The 15452-nt window shown below is 42.4% G+C and overlaps 1 protein-coding gene across 3 annotated transcripts in view; it reads left to right on the forward strand.

Moving 5' to 3' along the window:
- UST (uronyl 2-sulfotransferase) overlaps positions 1-15452 on the forward strand; it is a 385118-nt gene that overhangs the window by 107261 nt on the left and 262405 nt on the right. Inside the window, exon 1 of one of the 3 annotated variants that reach the window (XM_072966016.1) lies at positions 6325-7092. The exons of 1 other annotated variant lie outside the window; for it this stretch is intronic. In XM_072966016.1, coding sequence (XP_072822117.1) covers positions 6843-7092 — 250 coding nt within the window. In that variant the 5' untranslated portion in view covers positions 6325-6842. Of the gene's footprint in view, positions 1-6324; positions 7093-15452 lie in introns of those variants that run through there. One more of the 3 variants, XM_072966014.1, reaches the window with a different exon arrangement.

Here is a 15452-nt window from a genome sequence, read left to right on the forward strand (position 1 = left end):
TAATTAAAATAGAATCAAGAATTTTTGCTGAAAACTTGTCTAAGAGCTAAGAGGCCTACAGGCACTGGCTCAAAAGGGAGAATTTCTAAAGAACCCTTGGACACAACTCCAGTGGGTTCCTGTGATTGGGGTCCCCCATTCTTAGCAGTGATGCAGCTTCACAGACCTCCGCTTTCCCTTCCCAGGCAGGGTTGCCATTGTCCCCCAGATACCTCCCTGCACTTTCTCAGTTAGTTCTCATTACTTGGCATGTCCTCTGGGCTACTGCCCAACTATAAATCCTACTCATCCTACTTCGGGAAGTCTTCCTGGACTAGATCTTTGGCAGCTGGTACTCGTTATTCTTATTGTCTGCTTCCTCATCTGTAAAACAGGGAGAATAACGTACCTACGGCATGAAGTTGTTGTGAGGATTAAATGATAATCCATGTAAAGTGATGAGAACATGCTAGGAACAAAGCAATACTCTCAATACTGGCATAGTTTAGCTATTATTTTAATTACAAAATACTTGAGATTTAAAGGGCCTTTTGGTTTAATGCTTTCTTTACTCGTTTCCTTGCTTGCTCGTTGATGTGTTTATTATGCCTGGTCTCCTCAAGAGAGGGAGAAGAATCACGGGGGTGCCCGGGTGGAGAGCACCTCTTGTTCTCTCTATGTGTGTAGCTACGTGCAGAAGGATGTACACTGGGAGTGTACAGGGAAACTAAGACCAAGTTCCCTTAGACTCAGTGGACCAGGGACTCACAAGACTGGAAACCAGTGATATTTCAATGCTTATTAAACATTATTCTTTCATTTGACTTCTCAGATCTAAGGCAGAGGAACAGAGCAGGCTGGCTTGTGATTTACCATTATTGCATTAGGGGCATTCTAACTCAAAAATTGTCCTGAAACAGCCCTACTTTCAGCAGAGCAGTAAAAGAAGAGGATCTGAACACAACCTTGGTGGTCTTCAAGGCCAAAGCTCAGAGAGCTTGATTCTCCAAGAGAGTGAATGTCCCAGTCCTTGAAATTAGCAACAGTCCTGAAGATAAGTGGTACTTCTGCCAGGGTGAATGGTTACACCTGGCAGAACCCACCATGGGTTCATATTCCTTTTATGATTCCATGAGGCATTCTTTTTCTTTTCCTTTTTTTAAAAAAATTGAAGTGTAGTTGATTTACAATATTGTGTTAGTTTCAAGTGCAAAGCAAAATGATTCAGTTTATACACACACACATATATATTAGATTATTCTCCATTATAAGTTATTATAAGATATTGAATATAGTTCCTTGTGCTATACAGTAAATGCTTGCGTATCTATTTTATATTCAGTAGTGTGTATCTGTTAATCCCATACTTCTAATTTATCTCTACCCCTCTTCCTTTACCCTTTTGTAGCCATAAATTTGTTTTCTATGTCTGTGAGTCTGTTTCTGTTTTGTAAATAAGTTCATTTGTACTAGTTTTTAAATGCTGCATATAAGTGATGTCACACAGTATTTGTCTGTCTGACTTTCTTCACTAAGTATAATGTTCTCTAGGTCTATCCATGTTGCTGCAAATGGTAAAAATATTTCATTACTTTTTTAGGACTGAGTAATTTTCCATTGTGTATATATCATCTTCTTAAGCAGGTCATTGATTGATGTGCACTTGGGTTGCTTCCATGTCATGAGGCATTCTTAATTACAAGAAACAGTTGAATTGCTAATTAGACTAGGGGTCATGGAGGTGGTAAGGAATTCATTTATTCATTCATTCACTTATTCATTTTTTTTCTTTCAATAAATATATTTTTAATCTCAAACAGTTCTTTTGATGATCATTTGAATGTTCCAGCAAGATGCAGACCTGCTCTCTATCTGCCCCCCAACGTCTCATTCCCATTTGACCAGCCATGGAATAATGAGATTTGACCCACTGAACTTCAGATCCTTCATATTGAAACTAACCTTTTCATTCAAAAATATTTATTGAGTGACCTCTACCTGTCAGACTATTCTAGGTGCTGGGGAAAGAACAGTCAATGAATGAGATAAAATCATGGCCCTCACAATGCTTGATTTTAAGTGAGGAGAGATACACAACAAGTAAAAAATACCAACATTTCAGATTATGGCAAGTTCTATGGAGAATTAAAGAAAGTCAAGGGAATAAAGAATGCAGGTCATGTGTGCATTATGTTTGGGGGTAGTCAGAAAAGACTCCTTGGGTAAGGTGCAGACATTATGCAGAGACTGGAAGAAAGCCAAAGGGCAAACCATGTAGAGATCTGGGAAAAGAACTTCCGAAGCAGAGGGGATCACAAATGGAAAGGCCTTGATAGAGGAACAAGTTTTGTCTGTGTGATGAACAACGATGAGGACAAGTAGGAAAAAGTGACAGATGAGATCAGAGAGCTAATGGGGCCTGATTGCATGGGGCCTTGTAGGGCACTAGAAAGACTTTGACTTTGCTCCTGAGTATGTTGAGAGCCACTGGCAAGTTTTGTGCAGACGAGTTACATTTTGGCTGCTGCGAAGGGGATGGAATATGGAGTGAAAGGCTGGGAGCAGGAAGGAGGAATGGCAGGGGCTGCTGGTTGCCACTTAGTAGTCACCTGTCCTCTTACTTTCTGAGGAGCTCTGATTTTTTTGGTTGTAGCCGTGTGTGCAACTGAAATCTCTATATACTAGCCCTCCCTTACAACTGGACATTCTGCACCATTCTGGCCAAGAACTATAAGAGAATGATTTGAAGCATTTTTGGAACACTGCTTACAAAGAGCCTACTTCTTTGGGAGGAAGTCTTTCTTACTCTTTTGCTTCCTCCTGTTGTTAGCTTGGAACATAAACATAATGGCCGGAGCTCCAGGGGCCATCTTGAATCATAAGGTTACCTTTAAAATGAAGCCACATGCTGAGGATGGTGGAATAGAAAGCTCTGATGGGTCCCTGATGAGAGCATGGAGATGTGTCACCAACTCTGCACTGCCTGTTTCTGGACTTGTTTCTAATTAGAGAGAAATACACTTCTATTTTATTTAAGCTGTTGTTATTTTGGGTTTTTCAGTTACACAGAGCTAAACCTAAACATAACTGATACAGGAGGCCATTGCAATAATCTAGGTGAGAGAAGATGGTGGTTTGGACCAGAGTGGTAGTAAAGGAAATCAGATGCTGGATATTTTTTTGAAAATAGGGCCTATAGGATTTGCAGATGAGTTAGATACAGGAGTGAGGGAAGGAGAAAAACTAAGGAAGACTTTTGGACTTTGCCCCTGAGTGATTTGATAGTGCCATCAATTACAGAGATGCAGAAGCCTAGAGAGAAAGCATGCTTGGGTGTGGGGTTGGGGTTGGGGTTGAGGTTGGGTGGAATGAAGAGTCTGGGGCAGCAGCAGGCTGGCCTTGATAGCAGGGAGGGACATAGTGAGAAGGAAGGGTAGAGAGTATGAGGTTTAGATTGGTGGGGAAATGAGAGAGCTCTGTCTTACTGTTTTTCTTTCCTCAATAAAGCATGAAGCCAGGCCATCAGCTGAGACTGAAGGGGTGACATAGAGGGTGGAGATGGGAGAAGAAGAGAGAAGGAAGTATGAAGTAGTCATTTTAGAGAGTGGGGTGGCTGGGCAGCAATGAGTGAGCATCCAAGGAAATTTGTGCTAATTTAAAGTGAAGCAGTTAGCAACACTGGGTGTCTTCTGCACCCCAGTCCAGTGGCACTGTTCGGTTTAACTGGGTTTTGCCAGGCAAGTATGTTCCATGTAAGGTAAAAGGATCAAGGGAATGAATGTGTGTCCACAGACAGGGATCAGTGATGGATCAGGAATCAAAACTAGATAAGGAAGGGAGTAAACACACGAGATGAGTGATGGATTAAAAAGCTGAGCATTCTTGAAAAGGCCGAAAATTGCTCCAGCATGGCTACTTGAAGCCTAAGGAGAAGGATAGAAGGTGATGATGGCCTGAGGTTGTGAGTGAGTGAGTGGCTCAGGTGAGAGAGATGAAAATCATCAGTGATAGAAGGGATGAGAAAGCTCAAGCTATTAAATAAAGGCATTAAATGAAGTATATTAAGTTATAAGACTAATAATAAATATTGTTCACAAATTCCTCTAATTAGTTGATTTATTAACTGGTTTGAATAAAGATACTATTCATCTGTAATAAGTACTTTAAAAGTTTTTTTTTCTTTTTTGATGGGACATTTATAAGTTTTCAAACAACAAAGTTTTATCCAAACATCTAAGTTTTTGTGGGGTGAAAATATAAAGCATTTTTTTCTACAAGTGAAACTTCTTTGTATCTTGATCTTTTCTTTCCCTTCCATAAGTTTGTTAGGTGGTTAACTCATTGACACAATCTTAAAAACTGATCTGTGTTTTCCCCTCTAAAATTCTTCTAAGCCAAACCTTGTCGCCTTATATTTTCCTCATAATTTTTCACTGTTGTTTTTTAAACTCTTATTCCCAAATTTACTTATTTTTTCAGAGGTTTATTTCCTTTCTTCTGCTCCATCTCCCTGTTACAGTCTCACTCTTGCTCAGATTCCTTTCCTCAGGAGAAAGAATTGGGAGGGTCCCAAGGCATTCTGTGAGGGAAGTCTCTAGACCCCAGCGGGCCTCGTGAGCACAGAGGATCTTGCATATTATGCTACATCTAGTGAGAAACATTCAGAGAATAGGCCCAGGCGTCAGGTACAGGTACAGTTTGTCAAAGGCAGTCTCAGAGACATTATGATAATTGCTTTGCTCCTCCCATCTCCTAGTCCCTCTTCATTAACTAAAAAATTATTAATTGGGAGCCTATTCTGGGCTACTCAGTGTGCTGATTAAAGAAATTCACATTAATAGGCAATGACTGATTGGCTTTATTTTCTAACGGGCATTCACATTTCTAAAATGTGCATATTAATCCAAATAAATCTCTGATTCATGGAATAAATGTGAAACAAACCATTAACACTCTGTTTACGATTTTCTGTGACAGAGCAGAGGGGCTTCCCTTTTCTTGGGGTCCCAAAACAGCCTTCCTATCCATGAGAAATCAGGCCAGAAAAGTATAAACTTGGGAAGTAGAGTATGCGTGTATGGATGTGTGTGACACCATCCACCTCATTTACAACTGTCTCCAGCTTATGATCTGTGTGTCTTCTTCACCATTCAAATCAGGAACCAGAGATACTCATGCCTGGATGATGGCTAAACTGTATTATTCTTAAATTGTAAACTTTTGATCTCAGGATCCTATTCCCTAATTTTCCATAGAAGCTTCCTCAGATACCCAGCTTTATAAAGGTTTTCAGGAAAACTGAGAATCATATAGGTCCTTGGCTCCTGATACTTCCTTTAATCTGCTTGTCAGTTTCTGAAATGCACAGAGTGAATAGGGAATGGGAGATGATGAGAGGCACCAGAAACCTTAAGTTTCCATTTCTCTTTCTTAAGGTGGCCTGGGCTAAATGAGTTATATCTCATCCTCCAATCACTAGACAAATTATTAGGAAAAGTGCCCTGGCTGGGAGACAGTTGGTATAGTGGGCTTGGGGGTCAAATAGATTTGAATGTAGCTTCCAATCCGACTCTTGGTGGCTCTGTGATCTAGCAATAAATTATTCTTTCTGAAAGTGTGGCTGATGAGAGCAGCCCTTTTGTGCATCACCCACACCCGCCAGCAGATCTGTGTTCGGTGCAGCTTTTCTACCCTTTCAAGTCCAGGAGCTTCCTTTGGAAGGAAGAGAGGCAGCGATGAAATGACTATGTCAGGACTCTTCTTCATATCTGCTAGAGAAAGGACCTTCTTGAGTACGGTCTGTAACACTCCCTCCCATCCTCGCCTTGCCTCTCTGGTCGCTACGTGGATAAGCAGCTGTAGAGCCAGGGCGAGCAAAGAAGCAAGCATTCTCTTCTGTTCCTCTTCCAGGAATTGGGGCGATGAGCCTGGCTCTATGGGGCATGTTTAAACATAATTTACACCACTTGCTCTTTTACCGTTTCAGAAGTCTTCAACTTATCTCCAAGTACCTATTATTGGCCTTTTGTAAGCAGCTCGGGATACAGAAGGAGAATAAAGTTTATGAAATGAAAAAAAAATATATATGTATGGTAATAAAAGAAGTCGTGCTTCTTCCTGCCGTTGACTGTTTACGAGAGGGAAGTCAGCGGGGCCCCCAAGAGGTCGCTGGTGGCGCAGGAACTGAGGCCAGATTGTAGAGAAAGGGGGAAGGAAAAAAACACCCAGAAACTTTCTTCCTTGTTGCGAATAATCGCCGCCCCCCCTGCCCCCCTGCTCCAGGCAGAGGCAGTAACGTGACACCCGAGAGAAACCCGGAGACCCGAGCAGAGAGAGGGAGGGAAGAGGGAGGAGAGAGGGCTGCGGAGAGCCGGAGGGAGAAAGGGGAGGAGAAGGAGAAGGAGGAAAACCCCTGTCAAGGAGGTGGAGCGAGGGGATAGTGTCCGCCTCCCGTTCCTCCCTGCCGTTTTTTAGAGGAGCCTGAACCGGGACAAAACACGCCGAGACCGACAGACACAAAGCCGGGGGGTCCACGCTGGCGCTGGAGGCGAGCCCCGGCGGCCGCGAGCGAGCCCGAGGCGCGGCGGGGCGCGGGGCGCGGGGGCGCTAGCGGGCGAGGGCCGGGCGCGGGCAGCGCCGCCGAGCCGGGGCCGGGCACCTCGGCCGCTCGGGCCGCGGTGGCGGGGACCATGCCGAGGAAAGTCTCTTGAGCCCGGCAACTTCGGCCCCTCCCCGCCCCCACCCGGGCTGCCCTCGGCGCGGCCCTGCCCATGTGCAGCCGGCCGGCCGGGCTCTCCTCCTCGCAGGCGGATGGGTGACCTTTTCCTGGCACGGGCAGGCTGTGCGAGGCGGCGGAGCAGGCGATGAAGAAGAAGCAGCAGCAGCATCCCGGCGGCGGCGCGGATCCCTGGCCCCATGGGGCCCCTCTGGGGGGCGCCCCTCCCGGCCTGGGCAGCTGGAAGCGCCGTGTCTCCTCGCTGCCTTTCCTGCGCTTCTCCCTCCGGGACTACGGTTTCTGCATGGCCACTCTGCTAGTATTCTGCCTGGGCTCCCTCTTCTATCAGCTCGGTGGGGGACCCCCGCGCTTCCTGCTCGACCTGCGGCAGTATTTGGGTAAGGAGGCGGGCGCGGGGGCGGTGTCGGCTGAGCGAAGTTGTGCAGGGAGGAGAGGGGACGCGCCGGGCACTTTGGGGCTGACCCCGCCGCCGCCGCCGCCGCCCAGAGGCTCCCCAGGTGGGACGCCCGCGAGCATCCGTGCAGCGGCCCGGAGCGCCTGCTGCCTCACGCGCGTGGGTCTGTCTGCGCCGATGCGGGGGCGCCGCGAGCTTGCGGTGCCCGGCAGGTACCCCGGGGCGGAGCGCTGCATACCTTCCTCCGCCTCCGCCACCCTATCTGGGGCGGAGTGCAGGCGTGAGTTTGTGTATACGAATATATTCACATTCCTGTCAGGACAAGCCTCACAGGCCTGGCAGAGTGGAGACAGGCGAGGGTTCAAGGGGAGCCCTTGCATGGCATTGTTAGTGACCGCAGTCCCGTCCCGTCCAGCGCTCTGAGTCGCGCCGTTGTTTGAGCTCCTCTCCACAGTTCGTTCTGCGAATTCTGCCCTACCGGGTCTCCTCCTGCCTTCTGGCCTGAGTGGTCCAGGAGCAGTTTTCAGGCTCCGCGCTGTACCTGAGCTAGCTTGGGCAGCCCCTGTCCACCTCGCTGCCGGCAGCGAGTGAGACGCGGGGAGCGGGGGCCCGGGACGCGGGTCAACCTGCTTCGACCGAACGATCCTCAGAGCTGTGTATCTCAAGTCTGAACTTTAGGGGGAGGTTGTGCTTGGTTTATTACTAGCGAGGTCGCTTATTTTTAGCAGAGGTAAGGAAATGGGTGTGCAGAGAGAGAAAAGAGCGGCTCCAGAGAGAGGGCGTGGGGAGAGCGGTGCCAGGGCCTGGCGGGCGTACCCCCAGGTCCCTGGTGCGATGCTGGTTCGTGCGCCCTAGCTAAGCGAGGATGCGCATCTCTCATAAGTCTGTGGCCAGAAGAGTTCTTGCGGGGATGAGGGGAGAAGCTGGGAGGGCTCCTGCTAATCGCGAACGTCCAAGGGGATAAACCTAAGCCCCCGGCACACTTCCGGCATCTGCGTGACGGGAGCGAGTGCGCAAAGGGAAGCCTCTGAAGCGTTGGAACCGCAACTGGCCAAATGACTCCAGCGGCCAGAGGCTGCCACCCTCACCCACAAAAGTCCCTTCGTCGCAGAAGCCACAGGTCTAAATAGCAGATTGTTTTCCAAGGAAAAAAACCACATAAGCAAAGTGACAGATGTGTTAGAGCATTTTGAAATATACACGCAGATAAAATAATGCTTTTTTCCATGTAGAGAAGCCCAGATTTTAAAAGTTACACTTCTCTTTCAGTAGAAACTTTGGGAAACTACGGTTTTGTAAGATACTTTAGGAAAAATTAAAGGAAATATTGCCCAAGTAGGTTTCCAAAGAATAATTCTTAGCATCCGGTTTCTTAGAAGATTTGGGGTCATATGCACTTTTGTTAAGGAGTCAACGCTCTTCTTTCCCTGAGTCCCGTATCTGGGAGTCTCACAGCTTCATGGCTTCGGATACCTGCTGGTGCCACACAGGTCACTTATTACCACCACCAACAATCACTGTTAACTGGTATCAGGAGGGAGGCCATTTGGAAACTCAGGGGTCTTTCTCCATAAACTCTGATAATGAATTCTTTGTTGAGGTTCTTTTTAAGCAAAATATGGAGGCCAATGATGTAGAGAAAGTACAGTGGATGAGGAAGCAAGACATTGTGTTTGGTGTCCTCAAGAGCACTTGGCTTTGGGCCTCAGCTTTTTTGTAGGTAAAATTAGGGGCTGGCCTCCATTGTCTCTAAAACCTCCTCATAGCTCTTAAAAGTTGCCGTTCTTATACTTTTCTTGGGGCTGCGGAAACCTGGGAGAAGGAAGGAACAAAGGCAGGAAGTGAGGGTAAAATCAAGAAACTTCAATATCTAAAACATTAACCTTTTGAAAATTCAGCCAATTACATATGGTATCCAGAATTCAGTGCTTTCATTACACACACACACACACATATATCTCCTGATAAATTTGGGGGCTCAGTTGGTGGAAGGGTGAATTCATAGCCATTCACTCAGGGAACTATGAAGAACTGAAGGATTAAACATTGCTCCTGTTACTGACTCATCATTAAGTTTCTGACTGATGTAATGGGTTAAAAATGACATCATTATGAACTGAAAATAGGATACCCTTGGCCAAATTTGTTCCCTGTGTTTTGTTACATAAACATAATGGTTTTCAGGAAAACTGGGCTTGTGGTCTTTAAGAGAGTCTAAAATATACCCTTAGTAATATAAGGCCAAGGTATCTGCAGAATTACTTTCGCTTGTTTCCTCCATTCTATTATTTTAGTGTCTGTCAAAACAAAATTTGTGGTTAGTAAACACATCCTCTCGATTTCCCTAGTTAGCCAATTTTGGAGACAAGTATTTTTAAGCTCATATAAAGCCAGAATTTTCCAAATCAAAATAATATTTATAGCAATATTGGTCTTGAAAGGATATTATTTTTAATATATAATATATTACATCTGACACATAGTAGCTACTAGATAAATATTTGTTCAAGTAATGACTGCACCTATTGTATCCAAAAGGTAGTGTGATATTTAGCATTAAATACTGAATGTTCTCACAGGGAAGCCAAGAAATAGGACCATTTACGATAAAAACTAACATTTACTGTGCATGTACTAGTCAGTGCACATGAGGGATGAAATTGTATTAGCACAGCAATATGACAGGTGGGTTCAGTTGTTATTCCCATTTTTGATATGGGAGAAATGAGGGCAAAGAAGTTCACTGACTTGCTGAAAGGCACATAGTGAGTAAGGCAAGAGTTGAACCCAAATCTGGCTGAATCAAGTGCCCATTGCATGAGCACTACATTCACTTTAAGACAAAATGGAAATAGAGCCAAGATGCAAGTGGAAATCTAAAGAGCTGACTGGCAAAAAAATGATTATTTTTATTTCCATAATTTCACTTTCCTTTTCCTGATACGTTTACTCAGAGTGTCTTGAAGGGCCAGCAAAGAAGGGAAATAATTCAAGCAGCTGACTTGATCTTAACTCCACTTTCCGGCATTAATCTCCACGACACTGCCTCCATGTACAGGGGACTCAGCTTTCCCAGAGCCACACAACTGGAGGTGATGTGAACTGGAATTTTCACTTCCTAATTTCTTTCTCTCTCTTTCTTTGGCAACTGTTCTGTCTAGGCCAGTAGTTCTCAGTGTGTGGTCCCTGGACCTGCAGCATCTGCATCACCTGGACACTTGTTACGAATGCAGATTCTCAGGTCTCAGCCAGACCTACTGAATGAAAAAGTGTGGGCGTGGGACCCATTAATCTGTGTTAGCAAGTGTTCTAGGTGATTCTGATGCCAGCTTAAGTTCGACAGCATTGTTCTAGAGTAAAACATTGCTTTCAGAAAGTTTCCTACGGATTTGAGAGAAAGAGGGGAAATGAGAGAGAGAAGAGATTTATAAAGTATTTTAAAAATGATGTACATGGTTTCATGTTTTAAATGTCAGCTTTTAAAAATGCATCTGCTTTGCTGCTTAAGCCTCATTGTTTCAAGGGAAGGGCCAGCCAACAGCTGCAGCCCCAGCTGGCTTTCAACTTTTTGAGATTAGAAGGTGCGCAGAATGGGGTGAAGGGAGCAACCAGAAAGCATAGTGTGGGGGAGAAAAAGGAAAGGAGTCAGTAATGATGCTTTCTCTTCCCACAGGAACTGGGGTCAAACAGCTTCTTCTTTCTAGTCAGTTTGAAGAATGGCAAAGACTGTTCTTTTTAAAGATGCTTTCTGCTGCAACAAATTCATATAGAAAAAATGGAAAGTAAGTCAGCAGAGGAAAGTTACGCAGGGATAACTTGTCTTGATTTTTTTTCCTCCTTGAAATGGGTGGAGGGAGGAGAGCAGAAACATAACATGGGGTGAATGGATGAATAGGGCAAATTGTTGTACTTAAACTTGAAGACCATAGTGTTTTCAGTTTAGTGAAATTATTTCATTTATTTTGAAGCGGCATTCAGACTTTGATTTGCTATGGAGAACAAACCCAAATTGAATAAAATCTCCCCCAGAAATTAGATTATGATGCAGCCTCTACCAGTAGCCTCATTACTTATGAGCTGTGGAAATATCAAAAACTTGGAATAACACTCATTACACTGATGTAAACTGAATAAGCCAGATGGCTTACTACTGATCCTACACAGCCGAAAAACTCTAATGATTTATCATCAAGACTTGGATATGTGATTTAGCCTTTATGGGAACTGAACCTGTTGGACTGATCTCAAGTTGATAGGCTTTCTTTTCCATTTTTAATTTATACTACTTTAGTTTTCAGAATTGCCAATCTTTATATATATTACATATGAGCATGACAATTTTGAGTCAAAAAGGAGAGAAAAAGATATAACTTTAGTGAATTTGAAATTCTCTAAGTTTTATGAATTTAAAGGACAATTTGAAAATAGAGGTCCAGATCTGTTACAGAATAGTTTCTCTGAACCTTTAAAGTCAAATTAATTTTCCTTCTGCACATCACACATGGTTTAAATATAGTACTCCAGGCCCCAGACAGCAATCTAGGAAATGAATGCATAAAATATGATGTTATCAATAGAAATTGTTGACATGAAAAGAAAATGACATTCTTGTTCATAGCTGCAAATTTATCTTATAGGGTTGGTTGGGGACACAGTAGCATTGCAGTAGAGGAAGGGCAGAAAATGGAATTCATCTATGGCAGACTGTTCTGTAAACACACAGCATGAATGGTGAAAAGCATTCTGTCTTGTAAACTATTTTTAATGTAGGCTTGTCTCAGTATGAATTGTTTTAAAATACAGATAAATATGTATTATCTGGATGCTGTCTTCCTTCAAATTCCCTGTCATCAATCCAGGTTTTAAACACTAGTTGGTTTTGTATTTGAGAAACTAGAATGAAAGTACCAAAGTTTTTTGAGTCCCAAAAGAAATAGTATCCTTTGCTTCCCTGGAGAGAAGCTGCAGGAACAGACACTGTAGCTGGCCCCGCAGCTGTACTGAAGAGGATCAGTGATGGACAGTGAAAAGGCATCTTATTTGACAAACTGTAGCTGCTAGAATTATTCGGAATTGTCAGTTGCTTTTTTCTTTTTAGAAAGAAGTAAGACTTGACCACAAATAAATTTTGTCTTACCTATATTTATTTTTATTATAGAAACTCAACTTTAAGCAAATAGTGATACACATAAACCCTTTAACTGATCAGAAATGGGGACAGAAACACTGGCATTTCACCAAAAATTGTTGGTTGCAGAAGTCAAAAGAATGTAGCGACTACTGTGCAAGAAAATCTCAAATGAAGCACATTTCAGGGTATGCTATTAATGTTTAAAATAGCTTTATTGAGATATAACTCACTCGCTTAAAGTTTTTAATAGTTTAATAGCTTTTAGCAGTTTTCAGTATATTCCTAGGTAAGTGAAACCATTACTATAGTCACATTTAGAACATTTTCATCATCAAAAAGAGAAACCTCTTTCCCCTAGGCTGTCACCCCACTATTCCTCTATCTCCCCAGCCGTAGGAACTAATCTATTTCCTATCTCTGGAGTAAAATTTTTCTGGACATTTCAAAGAAATGAAATCAAATAATATGTTGTCTTTTGTGACTGGCTTCTTTTACTTAGCATATTGTTTTCAAAGTTCATTCATGTTGTGGCATGTATCAATATTTCATTCATTTTTATGGCTGAATACTATTCCATTGTATGGGTATACTACATTTTGTTTATCCATTCATCCATTTATCAACACTTCAGTCATTTCTGTCTTTTGGCTGTTGTGCACAGGATAGTGCTGCTGTGAACTTTTGTGCGTAAGTTTTGTATAAACACTTATGTTCTGTTCTTTAGGGTATATACCTAAGAGTGGATTGCTAGGTCATATGATAATTCTATGTTTAGTTCATTGAGGAACTGCCACGCTTTCTTCCACAGTGGCTGTACCATTGTACATCTCTACCAGCAGTGTATGAGAGTTCCAGTTTCTCTACAACCCCATTAACCCTTGTGATTTCCTGTTATTTTGATTGTAGGCATCCTAATGGGTGTGAAATTGTATCTTATTGTGGCTTTTTTTTTTTCATTCATTTCCCTAATGATTAGTGGTGTTGAACATCTTTTCCTGTGGTTGTTGGCCATTTGTATATCTTCTTGGGAAAAATGTCTATTCACATCCTTTGCCCATTTTTGAGTTGAGTTTTGAGTTTTAAGTACAGTGTCTGGGTATAGAGTAAAACCTAAATAAATTCCTAACAATTGATTGAACACAAAGGCCTCTTTAAAAGACATCTTGGGGGTTTTGTTTTCAGTTGTGGAAGACCTTGGATACTTAATACTTTGCATTTAGCTCTAGTGTCCGAAAATTCATGAACAGCTAGCATTTATCTATTTCACAGATGTCACAATGATTACTGTGACGTACATGCAGAATATGAGTGTAGCCAATCTTGAATGGCAGGTTGTAGTACAATGGATGTGAGTATTCTGTCTTTGTTCACTAGAACGGAGCTGATGCGCTCAGCAGGGGATAATATTTAGGTACGTTATGTTCCTTATACAATATAAGGCTACTGAGGAAATCTTGAGCATTCTCATGAAATCGGAATTCATATGCAGTTCATTTTTTATTCACATTGTGATATATTATACAGGATAAATATATAGGAACAACATTTCCTATATATATTTCTCTTTATTTAAATAAGTTAGGAATTTTAGGAAGCAATATTGTTTTTCCAAAAGTGTTAGAAATTTTTAGTAGGTTTCAAAAATATGTATTATCAAAATAAGAAGCTTAGGTACAGTCAATTCCACACTGCCTGGTAGAGCCTCAATTTGAATAATTTGTAACACTCTCATATTAAAAATTACCAGGGAGCCAGATAGCTGTTTAGTGTTGAGGGTATGCTGTACCTGTTGGTTGGCTCAGGTTTTATAGCTGTTGCCTGTAATTTCCCGAAGATAGCCCCTGGCTCATTTTTCTTATCTCACTACCTGCGTTTACTTCTGCTGTTGCCTCTTTGCTAGTGGGTTTAGGAAGCTCAAATTCCAATGGTGATCTCTGAACTCATATGGTATTTATTTCATGATCACTTCTGAAGTTTTAACAAGCTACCATGCATTGTGATAATTTGTGGGCAAGCTCCTTGAAAGGAGAAAGCTTATTCAGAACTTTCCAGCTCTACTCTGACGCCTCTTCTGGGTGATCTGCACAAACCCTCAGCAAGTATCTTAATTTGATATATTTGCTAAGCAGGTTGTTCTTTACTAGGGTTCCGTATTCTGCTATGTTTTGTCCTTATTTTAAGTAGAGAACATGGGGATGGATATCAGGAAAGACTCAAGCTCAGTTGATGTCTACAGCCCATTTCTTCCTGGCTATTTGAAGCATATGCTCCAAGCAAAGATGTTAAGGCCACTATAACATATAGTTCTAGAAACATTTCTTTCCATACACGGGGATAATTGTTCACCTCTTTCATGTGGGGATTTGGAATTACATTTGTAGTGCTTTCCCTGTAATAAGGAATACCTGAGGTCAGTCTAAAGATTCGGCTGCATAGTAGAATGCAAACTTCTTGTTTGTCATTTTCCTGAACCCTGAACCAGTTGTTTTGGGAGTTTTCAGAATAGCAGTTTATTTCTTGCTCTAGGTCAATGTCTTCCTTAGGTAGAAATTTATGTTAAATTAGTTAGTGCATTTCAGGCATGACTTTGAGTCTGTAAGGAGATGAGCCCATAATTTGATGTAATTTTTGAAATAGTGACTGAATGGATTTTAACCTAGAACAATAGATTATAAGATTAAGGTTCAATGCACAAACCCATTGAGCCTTATTAAATGAAAGATACGGATATAACCTTAAATCATGGCCTTGAATAAGTAATTCTTAGTTCATCCATTAATAGATGATTTAAATAACCATTTACATTTAACAGTACTGCATTTCGAGAAACACCATTGATTTATTTCTAGTTCAGTGGGTATGACTTCCACAGTCTTGATGAAAATAAAAATGAAAATATTCTAAAACATGAACTCCTTTGTTCGGTCATATATCAAATATTCATTGAAGACTTTCTATTGGCCAGAAGTGTCAGATACCGGACAGAGTATAGCCTTTAGAGCAGAGATCTGGGTGTGACTCACTGTGCTACCACTTATTAGCTGGGAGGAACTGGATGATTCTCTTAACTTCTCTGAACTTCAGGTGTTTGGATCTGTACGAGATTAATAATTGCTATTTTATAAAGTACTTGTCTAACTCAAGACCTGGCATTTGAATTCAACAATGCCAGTTTTCTCACCTTATTCCTTGCTGCTCTCATATTCCCTTTT

The sequence above is a fragment of the Vicugna pacos genome, chromosome 8 (genome assembly GCF_048564905.1).
Source record: "Vicugna pacos chromosome 8, VicPac4, whole genome shotgun sequence".
Taxonomy (NCBI): domain Eukaryota; kingdom Metazoa; phylum Chordata; class Mammalia; order Artiodactyla; family Camelidae; genus Vicugna; species Vicugna pacos.